The sequence below is a fragment of the Cariama cristata genome, unplaced genomic scaffold (assembly GCF_000690535.1).
Source record: "Cariama cristata isolate BGI_N322 unplaced genomic scaffold, ASM69053v1 scaffold8794, whole genome shotgun sequence".
Taxonomy (NCBI): Eukaryota; Metazoa; Chordata; class Aves; order Cariamiformes; family Cariamidae; genus Cariama; species Cariama cristata.
In genome coordinates, this window is record NW_009613461.1 from 18,039 (window position 1) to 37,018 (window position 18,980).

At 42.1% G+C, this 18,980-nt stretch overlaps 1 protein-coding gene across 1 annotated transcript in view; it reads right to left on the reverse strand.

Annotated features, from left to right (window-relative positions):
* Window positions 1-3,085: 3,085 nt before the first annotated feature.
* Window positions 3,086-18,980, reverse strand: part of ACBD3 (acyl-CoA binding domain containing 3) — an 18,236-nt gene continuing 2,341 nt past the window's right edge. Inside the window, exons 2-9 of the mRNA XM_009699033.1 lie at window positions 15,576-15,606; window positions 13,974-14,115; window positions 12,792-12,932; window positions 11,877-12,035; window positions 9,660-9,834; window positions 6,027-6,219; window positions 4,681-4,965; window positions 3,086-3,790 (exon numbers count right to left, since the gene is read on the reverse strand). Coding sequence (XP_009697335.1) covers window positions 3,579-3,790; window positions 4,681-4,965; window positions 6,027-6,219; window positions 9,660-9,834; window positions 11,877-12,035; window positions 12,792-12,932; window positions 13,974-14,115; window positions 15,576-15,606 — 1,338 coding nt within the window. The 3' untranslated portion in view covers window positions 3,086-3,578. The remainder of the gene's footprint in view (window positions 3,791-4,680; window positions 4,966-6,026; window positions 6,220-9,659; window positions 9,835-11,876; window positions 12,036-12,791; window positions 12,933-13,973; window positions 14,116-15,575; window positions 15,607-18,980) is intronic.

Consider the following 18,980-nt stretch of genomic DNA (forward strand, 5'->3'; position numbering starts at 1 on the left):
GATGTGCAGGAAGAGGATGGAGACCACAGGATCTGGTGCTAGCAACAAGAGAGCATTAAGTTGTCAGAAAGCAACCTTTACGTGGCTATTTTACATTAATAAGGCTAACAACTGCTCTGAGCTGTTACTCAGTCTGGAGAAGTGGCTAGCACTGGGGTGAAGGATGGCTACTTTGCTTCTTTGTACTTAAACAGGTCTATGCAGCCTACTCTTACAATTTCTAAAGCAACTGCATAAATAAAGGAGGTTAAATGGCTAAACTATCCCCTAGACCTCCTTTGACAGCAGACAAGTGATTTTTATGACCCTGCCCATTACAGTTACCTCAAAGGTTGCATCCAGCTGCTCTAAATCAGTGTTTAATCTGTGACTTACAAAGCAAAGTACAAGGCAGAAAGTGCTAAAAGCCAAGGGGTGGGGAAGGACAGCAAAGAGGATAGGCAGGGACAATTTCATAGAGCAGCCAAGTGTCTTAATTAGCAAGTTGTTTCAATTGCACTGCTTAATCCTTCTGGGACTACAGACCTTGCCTTGGTATCTCCCACACAACTGCCTCACAGAAGAAGCTGCACAAGCAACATCCACGTTGAAGGTGCTTCTGAAAACATCATTTCTAACAACGATTTGTCCCTCAGATTATTTAGCTTTTCCTCAAAGGACCTGTATATTGGGAACCAAGCTTTGTCAACCTGCTTATGTCGCATCACCTACATTTATCACCAGTGACTTAGTTCATTCCAGAAAGTGTTTACGATAGCTCTCTTGTGAGAGTGAGCTGCGAGCGCAGTGCTTCTTTTAATTGTAGAAAGGGAAATGTATACATGCAGGAGACGGGTAAAATAGGTCCAGTTGGGGTACACTTGCTGCTGTAATTATTTTGGTTTTCAGTGCACTTGCACATTTCATGTGAAACCAGTTTGTAGCACACCCAGAGCATACGGTACATTGAGCTTCTCAGCATCTTGCTTCTCACAGCACAACACTTGTTTTGTTCTCACGGAAGGGACTCCTGCTCCCCAGCTGAAATCTGGAGGCACCGGCGTGAGAGGCCACTGTCTATGGGGGCAGGTGGGGCCAACAGGACCTGAACCAGGGATCAAACTGGTGCAAAACCCACTTCTGGCCTCAGCTCTAGGATAAGCTACTTACTAGTAGCAGGTAAGCAGCAAAGGGCAACTTTTGGCCGACAGAAACCTTAGCGTAACTTGCCTTTTCGCCTCTACTTTCTGGCTTTTCTTCTTCAGTCCAAACCGTGCATGGCCCTGCCTCTCTCTTGCCCTTCGGGCCAAGAGCTTTTCAGGACAAGGCAGCCAGCCCCTGCCGCCCCTTGGGGCTGGGTTCATTCAGCCTCGCGGGGAAAAGGCAGGCACTTTTCTCCTAGGCAGAAAACAGTTTACAAGTATCAGCTGCCCACATCCAACCCTTTCTGCTACCCTTTCAAAACCCAGAGCAATCATGCCATTCAAGCTGGGCTCTTCTAATATTGACAGGTGGCCTCATCCAGTGAGCTAGCGACACTTCTCATGCAGAGCCTTGGCCCCAAGTGATTGGGCTGCTAAGACCACAGTGTTAGCATGGTACTCAATTTTTAAGGATGAGAGGGAAGATGACAAGCTTATCTTAGCTGAATAGCCATACACAGCAATGCCAAGGTTTCCAAATTAATAAAAAGTCAACAGCATTACAGATAAATGTATTTTAATTAGGATTAAATACTATCTCAAGGTATCTTGAAATCGCACTTGTACTGTACTAATCAACAGCCAGAGGCAATAAAAAACGTCTGAAAACGTAAAAGTTCTAACATCCAACACATGACAGTAAGTGCTGCCATTTAAAGCAACAAACACCGCTCCCAAGAACAGATATTCTTAGAGGAAAAAGTTGTAACATTTTTGTATGGACAAAAAAAATTTAAATTGAAGACCAGAAGAAATATATTAGTGCCTGCCTTTTTAAAAGTTGGTTGTTTGTTTTTTTTTACATTAAATACAATTTTCTTTAAAAGCAAGGTACTTTCTAAATTAATGGTTTATATACTGTATGTACACAAGAGCAGAACATTGTACAGTGTTTTTGGATAAAGCAGCACTAACTAGCTATAAGCTGGTACAGTGTTGCTGAACCAAATGCAAGATGACAAGTTAAGCACTCTAGGAGAAGTATCTCCATTGTTAGTATGAGAAAAGTATCATGTATGTACAAACTGATTATTCAAACAAATCCCGCAAACTCAACATCATCTGCCACGGAACTGTACATGCTGCAGCTAATCAATGGAAGTCTTACTGCAAGAACTGATCTGAGAGAGACCCAAAGTAACCATTTTTCTTTCAGTAACAAAGTGCATTACCCATGCAGAGAGCACTTAGGCAAGTCCTCCTTGCAACACACCACCCCTGGGGTGCGGGGCTGCAAGGAAAGCAGATTCTTACTGCAGCCTCAAGTCAAGTAGCCACCTGCATATTTCCCCTATACAAAATGCGAAATGCCCCAACCAAACTATATGAAACTGAGATTAAAGCTATGTTATTTAAGTATCTGTACGTGCACTCTGCCTTTCTGCAGACAGTTACAGATTAAAGCAGAAAGTTTGCACCCAAGTATCACCAGTTCAGATGAAAACGGACTGGCAGTGATTTCCATTAGTGCAACATTAACTCCTATACTTTATCAAAGTGACTTACTATTCTTCAGATGCAGAACGTCCTTATTCAGGTTTTACAAAAACAGACAAACCAGAACGTTGTGCAGAAAACTGGTTTCAGGTTTGTAGATTTATTTTTTTTTTAAAGTACCCCATTAAAAATCCCACCAAACTTTGAACCAAGGTATAAACTATTTCTAAGTCAACTGCCTCAAAAAAGGATTTTCATTCTAGGGTTAGCAGCGGGGCAGAGAGATTAACGTTCTTCTTGTTACATAAACTTTTAATTGTCATTCAGTTTACATCTTCAGAAGAGGTTATTTGCTGTACTTTCAGGATGCTGTTCATCCTTGTCTTAGCCACTACGCTGGTTTAAGGAACTGAATGTTTCTTCTTTGGAGAGGACAGAAGCGAGACAACTTGTTTCTAAACTGCATCAACTTAAAGTTTCAAGTTTTAATGGTGTAAAAATCTGACATTCAATTACAGTTAAGAGAAATTTGCTACACAGCAAACTGCATCCAAATCTACCAGTTATTGATGGGACCTTTAAATTAACCATTAACAAGTTATTCAAAGCATCCAGACCTGGAAACATCAGATCACCCAGCCAATGAGCCAGCAACTCCCGCTCCCTTTTTCATGAGGCTTTAACAAATGCAACTGATGTGACCTTAGCACTGGAGCCAATGACTTCCATTGGTTCACTCCAATACCCAAAAGGGCCAGGGAGATCCTGTGTTAAGCCCAATGCAATATGCATTAGTGTCATGGAGCAGGAAGATCCCAGTGTCTACTTGTTAAGGTTCACACAAACCATACAGATACAGACAGGATAAAACACAGACTCAAAAGGATCCATTATGCTTGAAGAAAATTCCAAATAAAATGACATCTTCTGCACAGCCCAGCCTCAGACACAGCCACACCTTTATCTAGTATAATAAACTCTGTAGTAAACTGTTTTTGACCTCCATAGAGAGTAGGAGTTGTCAAATTTAAGAAGATAAACTCCTCTCCCTGGGTACTGGTGGCTGCCAGCATACACTTCTTCGTGACAGTCTCGTCTGTACACAGGCACTATTTCATCTAGTTGAGGCTTGTTGGCATTCTTTTTGGCTTTTTCTTCACTGCTAGTATTTTCTGCAAGGAAGAAGAAAAAAAATGGTGTCAGTTAACCTGGATGGATGCTTTACAACAGGAAGTCAGACTGATCTGTAGCGGACAAGACGCTCTGTGTTAGTTTAGAGATCAGATGGGTTGAAGGGGTTCAAACCCAGGCTGTGGCTAAATCATTCAAATGTAGGGAGGAACAGTAAGCATGCTCACTTCATCATGAATTTTACAGTTTGATATTAAAACTCAACACACCCATCTCCCCAGCACAGCTGGGTCAGTTTGTAGAGATGCCAAGCTCTAGTTTTCATTAAGACATTACCCCATAACCACTGCTACTGGTCTGACACACTTACTACTACTGATTACTTAGTAGTAAAATTCAGAAGGCCACTGCTTCCTAAGCAAATCGCATGCTCATTTCAAAACTTTTTTTTTCTGATGGTATGCCAGCCTCCCCTGTAGGTAAAGGCTGCGACCTGTGTCCTGGCCACTATCAGGAGTTGCTTTTTTAAGATGTTTTGCTGAAGCCTCAAGGAAACTTCCTCTCTAGAAAAAGTTCATTAACAGCAGGGCAGGATTTTTCTTAAAGTTTTCAGTGTGCAGATCCACTGTGCTCTATTAGGACACGGGTTTCAGTCCAGCTCACTGAATAGCTGAATTGGACAAGAGGACACACTAAGGAATAAGTAAAACTTCGCAAAAGGATTTCCTCACCCTCAACAGCTTTAATCTAGCTGTGACAAAATGAGGTGACTGAGGTTACTTTCAGAATTGCGCTTCTGTTCAAAATTGAAGACAAGATTTCAGCTAGACAGAAGTTGGGGGAACTAGGAGACTACACAAGACAATCCGTTGGGTTTTCCCCCGTGGTAAGCTCTGCAGGACTGGCAGTTTACAAAAATAAGCATGCTTACCTTCTTCTTCATCCTCATCATCACTGGATTCGCTGACATGCACACTGACTGCAGTATTAGGGGAGTCTGTCCATTCAAAATACACCCCAAAACCAATGTCATAATTGTCTGTAGCAAACTCCCAAAAGAGGTAAGACCCCTCTTCATGAGTTGGTACTCTGACTGTAACCACTTCTCCTCGGCCCACTGTGATCACAGAGTCTGCATCCTGCCGGATTTTTTCCTTGAAGTCTTTTATCTGGGGTCGCGTCCACATCGATGGGGCAGCTATCACTGGAACAGAATCTGGAGGGAGGGGAGGAAATACTCCAGTTAAGCTTTGCTTCAGTTATTTATGCTGCATACTTCAGTGTGCCTTAGGGGCACATGAGGACCAGAAGCATCAGAGTTGCTTCCGAGTAATTTTTTTTTTTTTAACTGAAGAAACATCTTTTCATAGTTGAAACTTGCATGGAGCGCACTGCAAGTTTAGATATAACACTGCACACGTAAATCCCACCAGTTCACCCATCCACCACATTGAAACCAATAGTGCTTACACAGAAAAGACTCAGAAGACAGATGTATTGCTACATGTGATGGGGTTACATTGCACAGAACCCTTCACCGAAAGGATCTTTAATGGGACAGAACCAGAGGTTGTGGATTTGTCTAGAAGTTGTCAAATATTGACTAAAATATCTGAACACCTCATCATGAAGACAGGGATCATCATACTTGCGTTGGTTCCATACTGGGATCCAAACAAGTCTTTTGAGGACTACTGATTGTGGATGAAAGCATAGAGGTAACACCCAGAAACACCAGCAATGAGAGCGCTGCTGGGAGGCTACTTTTCCTGCTCCATTTCCACAACTTCCTAGAAGCTGTCTGAGGGAGGTGGGAAGTGTGAGGGGACAGCAGCCTGGACTGCACATAGGACAGGGCTAAGCCACAGGTAGGGCAGCATTCAGAAAGAGCAAGAAGGATTTGGCTTTATTTTAATCTGCAAGGCTAATCACTCAGTTTTGTCCCGAGTTTAAACACGACTAAACATATTTCTGCACAGAACAGTTTTCTGCTAGAACTTTTATGCTCCGTTCCTTCAAGTCAAGACTGAAAGGACATTCTGGATCCCATCCACTTTGCCCGAAACGCTTTTGCTGCTTCTGCTTTCCCTCTCGCCAAAGCTGAGTATTGCTTGTGCAGTATTGTTCTCCCTTGAGAGAAACTGGACCCAGGTATCAAACCTAGCTCTTGTGTAGCCCAGTGAAGCCAAAGAGCCATAGTAACCATACTTAAGACAACTGAATCCTAAGAAAGGCTTTCGCTATTTATTTTCAATTAGGGAATCTAGCTAGTCCTACCTTTTGGTCCATTCTCCAGTGCTTCTTCCAAACCCTCTGAATCCAGCTCTTTTTCATGGCTGTCTGCATGTGCACTGGCCTGCCCGTTAATAGATGGGGAGTCCCCTGGGGCAGGTGCATTCACCTTTGACGCAGTAGCCAGAGGTGTCCCTGTTGCTGTCACAACTGCCTCCTGCTGTTTTTGTAAGGCTGCCTAAAAGGACAGAAATTAAGTCAAGTAAAACAGAAACCTCCCAAGTTGTCTCCCTCTTCCAGCAGAAGGTATAAAGACACTTTAAAGGGAAAAAAAAAAAATAATCTCCCCCTGCGCCCCAGGAGGAGGCTTGACACAAAAAACCAGAAGCAGCACACATTAACCAGTAAGAATTACACGTAGTTAGTACCAATTACACGTAGTTAGTATCAAGGGAAGTGAAGTCACTTTGTTCTAGGCTGGTGGGTACAATCTGAACAAAAAGATTCAACTTTCAAGTTAATTAGGGCACACACAAACTCTTGCACTTAACTATGGAAGTCCTGCATTTCAGTAATTCCTATGACATTTCTTGCAGAATTGAAAGCCATGACTTGTTTGCTGGTTTTTACCAGTCGGCTGAAAGTGTTCTAGCCTGAGCTCATCCAGGTCTAAAAAGAGCTGGAAGTATTTAAAGTCTATTAAGGACTTGCCAATTTGCGAGTTAACTTGCTCAACAGGGTTCTCTATCAAATCCATGATGCCTGACAAAGGCAGTTATTTAACGTGAAAGCAGGAAGCATAAGAGCCACAAGGACTGCGAGTGGTCTGGGAGAAGTTATTAAAGCTCAGAGGTGCTGCTTTTAGAACATGACTTATGTACATTGAAACTCTTTAGACAGAATTTATCATGCTGGCCCTGTGCAAAGGATTAAATACACCTAAAATGAGATTATACAAGGTAACAACCATCCTTTCGGATTTAAGTAGGATACATTACCCCTTTAGCTTCAAGGCTTATTCCTCTGCCCCTTGTTATCAGTATAGAGAGATTACATACGCTCTTTTGTTGGGACAGGGAAAAGGTATAATTGACAGTACCATTCTTTAAAGAATAACCTAATAAGCACATGATTTTAATGAATGAATGGGATATAGGTATCCTGAAGGAATACAAAGACAATATAGTCAAACATTAGATACAATTCAAGTTTGAGCAATTGTACAGATGCTGACCAGATCCACTTTCTACTACAGCAATTCACTGAGATAACAAAGCGGTGAGAACTTTTCTAGAAAACTATTGCATACAGCCTTTCCAAAATGAATTGTATCACAAGCTGATCTGTAAGCAACTATGACAGAACAGCACTTTTGAACTGCACTAACAGATCCCAAGGCAGCTGAGTTACAGGCACCCAAAAGGAAAGTATTCCTCAGAAGTGTTACAGAGGCTACCTGAGTCTTCATGAAAGTCTAAAGTAGAATTAGATAATTTTAGCTCTGTTACACGCTTCGTTTTCATCCTTTCCTCTACAAGAGTTGTCCAAGCAGAGATTTGAAAGATAAACTTCACTGTCTGGCAGACTTAGTATTTTGTAAGCCACTATAAAGGAAATCCTGTTTTGTGTGGGTCTTGGAGGGCATTAGTCTTCTGTACATAGAAAGCAGACAGTCATGATTGAAAGGAACAGTGCTGATAGCATTGAAGAAAATTGGCAGCAGCATCTCTGATGCCTCAGTCTCAAGGGAGTAGTATCAATTACAGAAGGCATCAAGGACAAGACTGATGAGGCTATAGCTTTTGCTTACCACTGTGACACCAAAGCATTGGTACCAAGGTGTCATTAAGCTTCAAGAGTAACTGTAACAGGGCAGGAGGCTTCTGACTTTCCTATACCACTTCAACTCCGTTGAATCATGGTTTGGCGTGGAAGGGACCTTTAAAGACCACGCTGTTCCAACCCCCTGCCATGGCAGGGACACCTTCCACTAGACCAGGCTGCTCAAAGCCCCATCCAACCTGGCCTTGAACACTTCCCGAGGAGCTGTGGATGCCCCATCCCGGGGCAACCTCTGCCACTGCCTCACCACCCTCATTGTAAAAAAATTTCTTCCTTATGCCCCAATTAAACCTACGCTCTCTCAGGTTAAAAGCATTGCCCCTTGTCCTGTCACTACAGCCCCTGGTAAAAAGGTCTTTCTCCATCTTTCTTATAAGCCTCCTTTAAGTACTGGAAGGCTGCAATAAAGTCTCCCCAGAGCTTTCTTTTCTCTGGGCTGAACAACCCCAACTCTCTCAGCCTGTCCTCACAGGGGAGGTGCTCCAGCCCTCTGACCATTTCTGTGGCCCTCCTCTGGACTTGCTCTAGCAGGTCCATGTCCTCCTTGTGCTGGGGACCCCAGAGCCAGATACAGGACTCCAGGTCAGGCCTCACGAGAGCTGAATAGAAGGGGAGAATCACTACCCTCTCTCAACCTTCTAGCCACACTTCTTTTTATGCATCCCAGGATACGGTTGGTTTTCTGAGCTGCAAGAGCCCATTGCCAGCTCACATCCAGTTTTCACCCACCAGTATCCCCAAGTCCACCTCTGCAGGGCTGCTCTCAATCCCCCAGTCTGTACTGGTATTGGGGATTGCCTCAACCCAGATGCAGAACCTTGCACATGGCCTTGTTCAACTTCATGAGGTTCACATGGGCCACGTGGCTTCCCTTCTTGGACAGTTCTTCGCTGAGGGGATCAGCCTTGTCAAAATACAAATGACTTAACAGGAAATTAGTTACTGAATTTTAAGTCTTTAGCTCAAGAACAATAGACCTCAGGCTGGCAGTTACAGGCCATTTAAGGTTCAGGTCCTGCCCAGAGAGGTCAGACATATTGCAGTGTGAAGTCTGGCTTACATCTGTCAAGACTGTTACAGATGGGCATCCTTGAACTTTAAGATAGCTTGAGATGTGAATATAATACATTTGGCAGAGATACAAGATTCCTCTAAACAAAGAGGTAGTCTTTCAAGCCCAAGCACAAAACTCTTGCATGGAAGTAATGTATCAGTACCACTGCCACCCATTGCTACCAGAAATACAAAAGTCTGTCCTCCCACCCAAGTCACGAGCAGTCTATTGCAGGCAAGCAACTTAATTAGATACTGATGTCAGACAATAGATGCAAAAGGCGAGAGAACCGCTCAAGTTGACATGGAGGAGCAATCTCAAACCCAGTAGTGATGTGACAGTGCTGCATGCACATTCAGCTGGAAACACATGGCTGACCAAAGCCTGTTGCTCTGCACAGATCTTCAGGTGCAATACCTACATCGAGAGCCACTTGAATAGGTTTGTTCATGCTCAGATGTACTGGTATGTACCCTTGTTAAATTACACACATGATAGATGCTGCAGCAGAGCACTTCACATTTGGTCTCTGAGAATAATATCAAACCAAGTAATTAGTAAAGGCTGCTTAGAATTTTCTTAACTAACAGCTGCTTCAGAAAACTACTTGAAAAGATTAAATAAAGGCACTTTGGTGTTTGAATCTGAAGCAGCATTAGTCACTAGGATACTATCTCTTCTTGTAACAATTATCTTTTCAAAGAGATAACGTCAGACAAGTTAACATCTCCCACAGAGAGCCTGGGACACAAAATTGAAGTTTCTCAGCTGGTCGGCCATACCTGTTGCTGTGCAAGCTGGACTTGATACAACTGCTGCATGTACTGTTGATAATGCTGTTCCTGGAGCTGCCGAATTAGAATCTGCTGTTGTTCATAGTTGCCCGGATACTGCTGGGCTGCGTACTGCTGGAACTGAATGGCAGTCTGGGAGTTCAGTGCTGCCATTATCTGTTGCCTAGATTGGTGGGAGGAGAGTAGGAAGATTATAAGCAGCTGAGGGTATTGGGGAAATCCCTGTACTTAAGTCATTTAAGTGGCCTCAAAGACAGTTAATTCAATTCCTGCAAAAACCAATTAAAACAAATCCACATAATACAGCAGAGCCCAGAGGTAATGCAAATGTGAATTTTGCCTAAAAAAATATGCTGAGAATATAAAGAAGGGAGCAACAATTTCTACCCAATGTTCGAAAATATCAAATATTAAAGAAACAAGAGCTCTTACATAATTCCCAATCTGTAGTCTGACAAAGAGGTAGCGCTAGAAAATTGCGTGACTTAATTTCTCAAACAAGCAAGGGAAAAATCCCATATTTGGTTCCTCCGGAAAACATGCAGAAACCATCCTTCTAGCAGCCCTTCTACAAATATTGATAAGAATAAACCTGCTGTGGTACAGCACGCCAGTGCTTTTTGGTAAATCTAAGAACACACCACATTACTATCTTAATTTCCCAGGACAGTATGCAAACAAATATGAAAAGTGCGAGTGACTGTGGCCTGATTCAGGAACAAGAAAAATGCCACCAAGCAGGGCATCTGCACCTCCAACAAACTCAACTGCTGAAACTTCAGGAGGAACACATGGGTTACTTATGTATAGGCTCAGTTTTTCTCCTCTCCGCAAAGGGCTAACAGAAACTATATAGTAAAGCTACTAGCTAGACGGAGGGTTTGTCTCACATGCTATGTCCACCAGCGATCAGCTATCAATGCTTCAGAGGAAGAAAGAAGTATCACGCAAATGCAGGAGTAATGCTTTCCTTCCCACTCTTCTTCCTTCCCCAAAAATCATCCTCTAAAAGCTCCAGTATTAGACCGGTTTAGTATCCTAAAGGGCAAGACTTACTACGCTTCAGCAAACTACGACCAGTTGAGATACACTTGGCCTGTATATACATATCCACATTCCTTTTCTGTTTAAACTCTCTATCTCTGCAACCTGCTACAAACCACTAAATACACAGTTGCTATTCATGTAAAAAAAAATCTTCACTTCAAGGTATACCACACTCCTTGTTAATTAGCACTGTGCAACATTTTTTAGTGCATTCTCTGTTCATTTATGTCTGTATTTTGCACTCCTCTGACTCTCACCACATTAAACAGGCAGCAAAGCTTGTGGATTAATGATTTGCCCCCTTCTCAAGACCACTACATAGCAAGTGCAGGATCTACTTCGGAGACATCCCCTGTGAAGACAGTTTTATTATGGAAAATGGTTGCTGACTGACATGGAACAGTTTCGATGATTTACTATTCTCTTAAATGCTATGTGTGCAAAGCTAGATCCTTGTTTTCAGCATCTGGATGTGATGGGAACAATGAAATATAACTAGAGATGTGCATTCCAAGTAAACAATTTAATTCAGGCTACAAACACAGGTTAAGTGCATTTGAACATGAAGTTTGTATTCCTTTTAGAAAGGCAGTAAGATCCAGTGATTATCAGTGTACAAATGAGATCTGCAGACCGTTCACACTTCCTAGAAAGGGAGCACCATTAAGGAGGTAGTGCTGAACTACCAAGTTAGACAATTTCAGCTATGCATTCGAAACACCCCACTGAACGGCAGTTATCCTTTTTTCATGGCTCCACCTTCTGTGAAAGGATAGAAACTTTCAAGTCACAGTTGAAACATCACTTCCAGCTGGACACTTAACTCTGCTCAGCTGAGTGCAGCATTAATCATTTAAGAAACAGAGCCACAAGTTTCCATGAGGTGCAGCCCTTGAACCCAAAAACCTCCAGGACTTCTCTTCAAACAAAGCTTTTCTGGCACTTTTGTCTGAGAAGGCTGCATACAATAATGCATTAGGATAATTATTCTCTGCAAACTGTGTTCCTCTTAACTAAGGATGCAAACGTCACTGCCAGACTCAAGTGCTCTGAACTTCAGGTATTCAATTCTAGCATAACAACTATTTAAACAGTTACACACAATTGTCTCAAGTGCAAGGCAGTTATTTTCTTTGAAGTGTTATTTCAGCTACTCACTTCTGTTGTTCCATCCGAAGTCGTTCCTCCTCTATTCTCCTTCTCTCTTCTTCTTCCCTTCTCAGTCTTTCCTCTTCTTCTCGCCTACGTTTTTCTTCTTCTTTTTGTAAACGCTCACGCTCCTCCTCTTCACGTCGCCTTCGTTCTTCCTCTTCTCTTCTGCAACATCCACTCAATAAGCTATTTCAGCATTCCTACAATCCTAGGATGAGTTATTTTCAACATGCTGTAACCTGCCTTTTGCCTGCCCAATAAGGTTTTTTGTTTGGTATCATCTCCTCCCACTTCAATTGGCCTGGAAAAGCGTCTTATTGGACACAAGAAGAAAACATAGTACTGTGTAGTTTTACTGCACTCTGCAGTACGACAAGGGTAAGTTCTGTATTATAATTTGATACTCATTCTAAACTGTTATTATACTATCTGTAACAGAGGGCAGCGGAAAAAATTGCCTGGAAATCTTAAACACATCTACCAAGCTTTAACATATGTTGAATAATTACATAGATACTATAGGTTAATAATCACATGATGTATAAGCGATAGTAAAAGATAGTCTTTGTCAAGTTGCTAACCCATACTAGAAGGGAAGTTTAAAGCACCTGACAATTTCATGTTCTGTATACGTTTCGTCCACAGACATACTGAGGCAGACGTTTTGTGAAGCATGCATTTCTTAAACAGATGACAGTATCAGCAAAATTTTAAAAACTCCTAATATTTGAGGTGTCTTCACCTCAGAAACAATCATTCATTACCGGCAAAGTAAAAAGGCTTAAAGAGATCAAACGGTAACACAGCCGCCTAAACTTAAGCATTTCTCTTCCCAAGACAACTTCAACCTAAGCTAGCTGTGACACCATCCATAGGTCAAGAGTTACACACTCAACATACTCCAAAGGACTCAAACATTACCTTTTCTTTTCTTGTTCTTCTTTCTCTATCTTGTGGGAAGTGACATATGTTGAAAACAAGTGGCAGCACCTATTCAGGAGCTTAACAAATTCTGTCATAGCTTTTTGCTTTGACATGTTTCCAAGGGCAGCCCATTCCTTCCTGAGAGAGAGAAATCATCTGAAATAACAGAAGACTCAACTCTTTTCAAGTCAGTAGCGAACCCTGACAACCCAGCAAATTAAAAAAAAAAAAAATGTTGAGACACCAGGGACAAACTTTATCATATGCAGTTTCACAGAACCAAAAACTTTTTACCCAAAGAGAGTACAGTGCTCTCTGCCTCCACCAGAACAACTCTTTCAAACAGATGTAACTGGGTGCTTATATGAAATCTCATACGTATCACCAATACTACTTAGACTTCTGACCTACATCCAAAAACTTCCCAGCTACAAATGAATCTGAAATATTTTTTACCCTCCTTCCATTTTAGTTTGTGGAAAAACACACATACATTATCTTGGGAACAAACATGGTAACAACCATCGATTATAGTGCTTGAGTTAGTTGAATGCAACAGCCTGGTTCTTCCTAAAGGAAAGCTACGTCCATCTGGGCAAAAGCAGGGCACTGGGTCCAGCTCTGAGAAGCCAGTGAAGTGTTGCACATTGCCTTCACGCTAGAAATAGCAACAGTTAATATTCAAGTGCAGCCTGAACTGCAAGCAATACAAGAGACACATCTCAGACTGTCAGATCTCATAAAAATTTACTCAGTTTGAATGCATCAGGTATCTGAATTAAGAAGTTATCTTCGGTATTAGCAAAAGCTATGGTGAATGCTGCTACCACTGGCAAAAGGCTTGGCCTGCTGTAACCCTGGTGTAGAGTTAGGATGAAACATGGGCCTGCACATTAATGCACAGCTAACCAAGTCTTAAACTGCTATGAGAAACCAGACTGCTGGCACAGTAGGTTTTCCTAATGTGGCTGAGAAAACCCAATCACTTTCTGTTAGCTCCTTTACTGAACTATGACTCACATTTCTAAGATGTATTTGGCGAGGCCACTCTCACTTTCCACTACCACACACACATATCGAGGCAACCCACACACTTGTCGTCTTATTGAGGAAATTGGATGATGTTATCTTCAGACAGAAAAGCAGAGTTAATATCAACAAAAGTACCAGCCCTTTTACCTTCTATCATTCCCCAGCACATCAAAGAATCCAACTTCAGGGCAAGTGTCAGGGTTGTAAGGTCCCAGCAGAACCTGCTTGTGCAGCGCCACAAGTTTGAGTTTTTCTTCATATCTTGGATGAAAGGCTTTGCCATCTTTTTCTGTAGAAAAAAAAGAGCAAGTTTAACTGTTGTGACTAATTGATTAAGCACAGGACAGCAAAGAACATTTTGTATAACCACTACCATGATCTCCTCTTTAAAAAAGGACTAAGAAAGATAATTTGTCTAACCTTCTGTGACTTAAGGTAGTTCTGTTCAAATAAAACATAGATTTGTCCAGAATAAACACATCTACTTCAGCTGCTGAAACTTAATTGTGAAGTGTTTCTCATTGTACCATCTAGAGTCAATCTTATCTAGCAAGTTATCACATAAATATTTACATTAATTAGTTGAACATCATGCCATATGGATCTATATCTCTGAAATATTTAAAAATTCAAATGCGTCTGCCAAGTCTATTGTAGCGTGGATAGGAAGGATTTTCCACAAAGAAAGATGTGATGTTAACGTTATAGACTGCTCTCCTTTCACGCTCTTTTTATTGATGAAAGTGGAACAAGCAAGGTTTAAGGCAAGGAAAACTGCAGAAGCAAGATTAGAATTAAGGGAGAGTTTTCCTTGAGGGAATTCGATTGCTGCACTTTGCCAAGGCAGTTGGAATAACCCCTCACAATGAAAAGTCCTAGAGGTGACTCCATCAGCACCAACCTGTGCAGAGAGCTCTGGCCATAAGACACAGGCCACGCAAGCCTGAACATAATCAGAATTCCAATGGGTCCACACCAACACCCTCTGAAGCAGTCTCAGTTAGATCCCACCACACACTTACTGGTAAGAAAAGACTTACATTGATTTAAAATGATATATGAATTACTCAGTTAGGACTTACCTCAGCATATCTAAACTGTCAAAACAAATCAAAGAAACAGGCACCGCTGTATGTAATTACACTGCTCATTAAGAAAAGACGTTTTTCTTGAACAGGAAAACAAATAAATAATCATCATCTCCTTTCGGAAGGGCTGAAGTGAGGCAGCTATTACCAGAGGCAAACACCAGTCATTTCCCATGGCTGTACTGCTGACTGCTCTCCACGTAGTCAGGACCTGCAGGCAGACCTGCCACCACTTTCCAGCTCTCCTTTGGAGCAAGTTCTTTACAGCCTCAAACTGAACACTCCCAATTCACACCCAAATTTTAGGGCTGACATTTACATATAGCAAAATTGCTTGACTGATGCCTGTGAACAGAGCTATCAACAGGAAAAGAAACAAGTCTCAGAACAAGAGAGAAAGGGAAACACCTCTACTATGGTTTATTGACAAACTCAGAGCAACCACTTCTAAAAACTGGAAACAACCCCAGAGGGAAAGTGTTGCAGGTCACAGCAACAATTTATATTTTGACAGAGTAAGTTCAGTACGTCACTGGACTTAATCAGTTAAAAGATCACAAGGAAACCCGACATGCACGTCATTTGTTTTGAAGCCAGAAGCAAAGAATTAGGAAGGTAAACATTTAATTACTTGTTATCCATTCCTAGGAGTCCACTTCACTCTTCCAGAATCTCAAATATTTGCTCTTCTCCTACTGCCACATACAACCTCACAGCAAATACAGCTTCCAGCTTCAAAAAACAGAAGCCTTTCTCCACAAAAATATCTATTTTCAAAAATACCTGGTGGGGTGGAGAAGGAGGAGATGTGAAGACTGAACCAGAGTCTACCTAGTGGTATCCAGTGAAGGCACAAGAAGCAGCAGCAGCACACGCAAAATGAAATACAGGAAATTCCACTTAAGCATAAGAGGTGGGGGAGCTGTTGTGGGTTTTTTTTTGTTTTTGTTTTTGTTTTGTTTTGGTTTTTTTTGTTTGGGTTTTTTTGGGGTTGTTTCTTGGTTTTTTGTTTTACTGTAAGATTGATGAAGCACTAGAACAGGTCGCCCAGGGACGTTTTAAAATCTCCATCCTTGGAGATACTCAAAACCCAAACAGACAGAGTCCCAAGAAGGCTGCTCTGAACAGGAGGGCTAAACTTGACAATCTCCAGAGGTCCCTTCCCGCCCCAACAAGTCTGAGATCTTCAAGAGATGCAAATCACCACGTCCTGGTAAGCTCTCTCCCTGGGTCTCAGGTCTCCTCCTCTCAGGCCACCCAAAGAGCCCTTTGGCTTTTCCTCAATTCCTCACACTTCACATTTAACTCGGAATTTGCTTATTAGGTAGCAACCACTTCTACTAGCCTCAATAAACAGCACACACTTTGAAATCATACTTAATATCCCAGGGCAGCAGCTTAAAAGCAAGTCAATTTATATAAGGGGACTACACTGAAATTTTGCCAGGCTTCTGAGCAAAGTATGCTTCTCAAGGGGGGGTCCCTATGGCATAGTTTACCTTGCACAACCTATACCTATAGTTGTCCGCCAAAACCCATAGCTATTTGCGGTACTAGACTGCTACCTAAGCCAGCTAATAGCATCAGTATTTGAACTCATTTGTGAAGAAGGTTAAAGGGAAAAAAACCCATTGTTTCCCATGCTATACACAGCACATCTGCATTTTCACAGAACACAGAAGTCAGACCTCAAGCCCTAACTATCAAGGGAAGCCAAAATCTGCATTTATGAAGAACGATGACCCAAAGGAAGAAAAATAAACAAACTAAATAAGAGGGGAAAACAGATAGATGAGAAAAATATGAGACAGGCATTCAATGACTTGTAGATAATGCAGATTAGAAGCAAACTCTCAGCAAAACATTTGGAGCCAGTCAAGAGAGCGAGGTTTTTTCAGTTGAATTCTTCAGCATAAACCACACTGCATAATTATCCCAAAGATTTGCAACTGTTGCCGTTAAACTGAACCAGAGGACCTGAAGCCATCTGCAGAGTCAAATATGCCAAAAAAGAGCATTAGTGAGTCCAGACAAGTAGAAGTGCCAGATTTATTCAAGCATGCGTGAACGTACCATTTAAGTAGGTATTACCCACACATCTAACACAGCTGTCAAGAAGCTGAAGAACATCAAAGAGCTCTAGGGAACACACTGATAAATCCAAAGCACGCGCACAGCAGTGGTACAGCAACTACACAACCCTCCCTGTGCCACTGGTATGCCTAAGCCAACAGGGTCAGAGAAAGGCTCAGCTTTCTTACAGAAGACGAGGAGACTTCTTTCCTGACAATACTTCAAACCATCATTCACCTCAAGTCAACTAAACTCTATGCTTAAGCACCAGCCACTAACGGATCAAACTCAAGTAATGATTAAGGATACGGTTACATGAACAAAGGCTATGGACCCATGATGCTTTAAGCATTCTGCAGTAAGGGCCCATATATACACACGCATGTTCACATGTACTTCACTAATGACATGAACTAGTTGACCCAGAACACGGAGGAAGACTGGCTCCCACTTACTGCAAGCTCAGGCCTCATTGATGAGTGCCATGAAACCACAACACACCGCTACTGTGTTCTCACCCCTGAAGGGGAAATCCCTGCACACCTAATACCAGCTCTTCACACTACCCCGCTCCTTGACAGTAGCTACTTTGTTTAGATGTCCCCAAAACTGAGACCCATTGAGGGCAATACTCCAGAAAACCAGTACTTAAACCACTAACGACCCTCCTTGCACTACAGGTAATTAACCGTATGCTTGAAGATCACTGTTTGTGTCAGCATGATAACACAACAGAAAGATGAAGCTATAACCAGTAACAAAAAGCAGGTAACAGAGGCTTATGTCACTATAGGGCACTGTACTATTGATAGGAACTGGTATAAAACTGCAAATTTAGACTAGAGGGAGTTTAACAAACATGCTTAACAGACTGCATCATGCAAGATACTGTTACTGATATGTAACTTCAGATTTTTTTCTCCTCTGTAAGAAACATGGCACAACATGCTGCAGCTTCCACTCCAACTTCACCTACTGCACTCACTCCAAATGCCTAATTCCCAAGGGATCGCATTCAGTTGAGTCATCTAGAAGCAGCTAGAAAACAGTTTGTGAAGTGTGATTTTTCACCTCAGCTTTTAAAAGCAGAAGTCACATACGTTAATGCTATTCTTTTGCAAAGTTTTCACAAGTGACACCAAAACTGAGAGGTGCGAGAACTGGATGGCTGCCTGCAAATCCCAGTACGTACTCTGACACTCCTAATTCTCCCCTCCTGAGATGTTCTGCAGCAACAGAAGAGTTATCAATCGGCCCTTCCAATTAAACATGATCAAAGCTCAACTTCACAGTAAATGTAGATATGTTATAGGGATTTTCATATTCTTGAAAACAAGAGCCTACTTAACTTATGAATTACAATCATGCATCAGATTAGCCCGCAAAAAAAAAAAAAAAAGTCAGGTCAAACAATTAATTTGGAATGATGTATTGCTGAGGTTGAAGATGCATTCTTGTTAGGGTAAGAGGAAATAACTTGGAGCAGTCCAACAAAATTAGAGTACTTAACATACCAGGAGAGCTTTTAGATACCAAAATGATACAGTTTGCATACTGTCTACTCAGATGTGCTGCGCTGCAAATCACTTTATACAGTGCATGAACACTTCAGGGACTGTCACATATCGAAGGTAGGGTGCAATAGTATTTCAATGACAGGATGTGGAAAACCATAAAGCCAGGTTGATACTGGAAGAGATTTGCTGGCAGAGCTATGCAAGCCACTCCCTCCTACTGTACACCTTAAACAAGTCACCTTCACTGGCATAGCTGGTCCCAGCTCAACAACCAGAACAAGCCATCAGAGATGCTTCTACTCTGCCAGCTGCCCAGGGGCACACACCTACAGACAGTCCAAGAGACAAAGAAACACACCCGTTTTAGTAACATCACTGTGTTCTCCACTGTACACTGGATCCAGCACAGCGGAGCGGCTTCTTAATGGCAGCCAAAATGCTGGTCGACCTGAACCACGCTCAACAGAGCAGTAAGG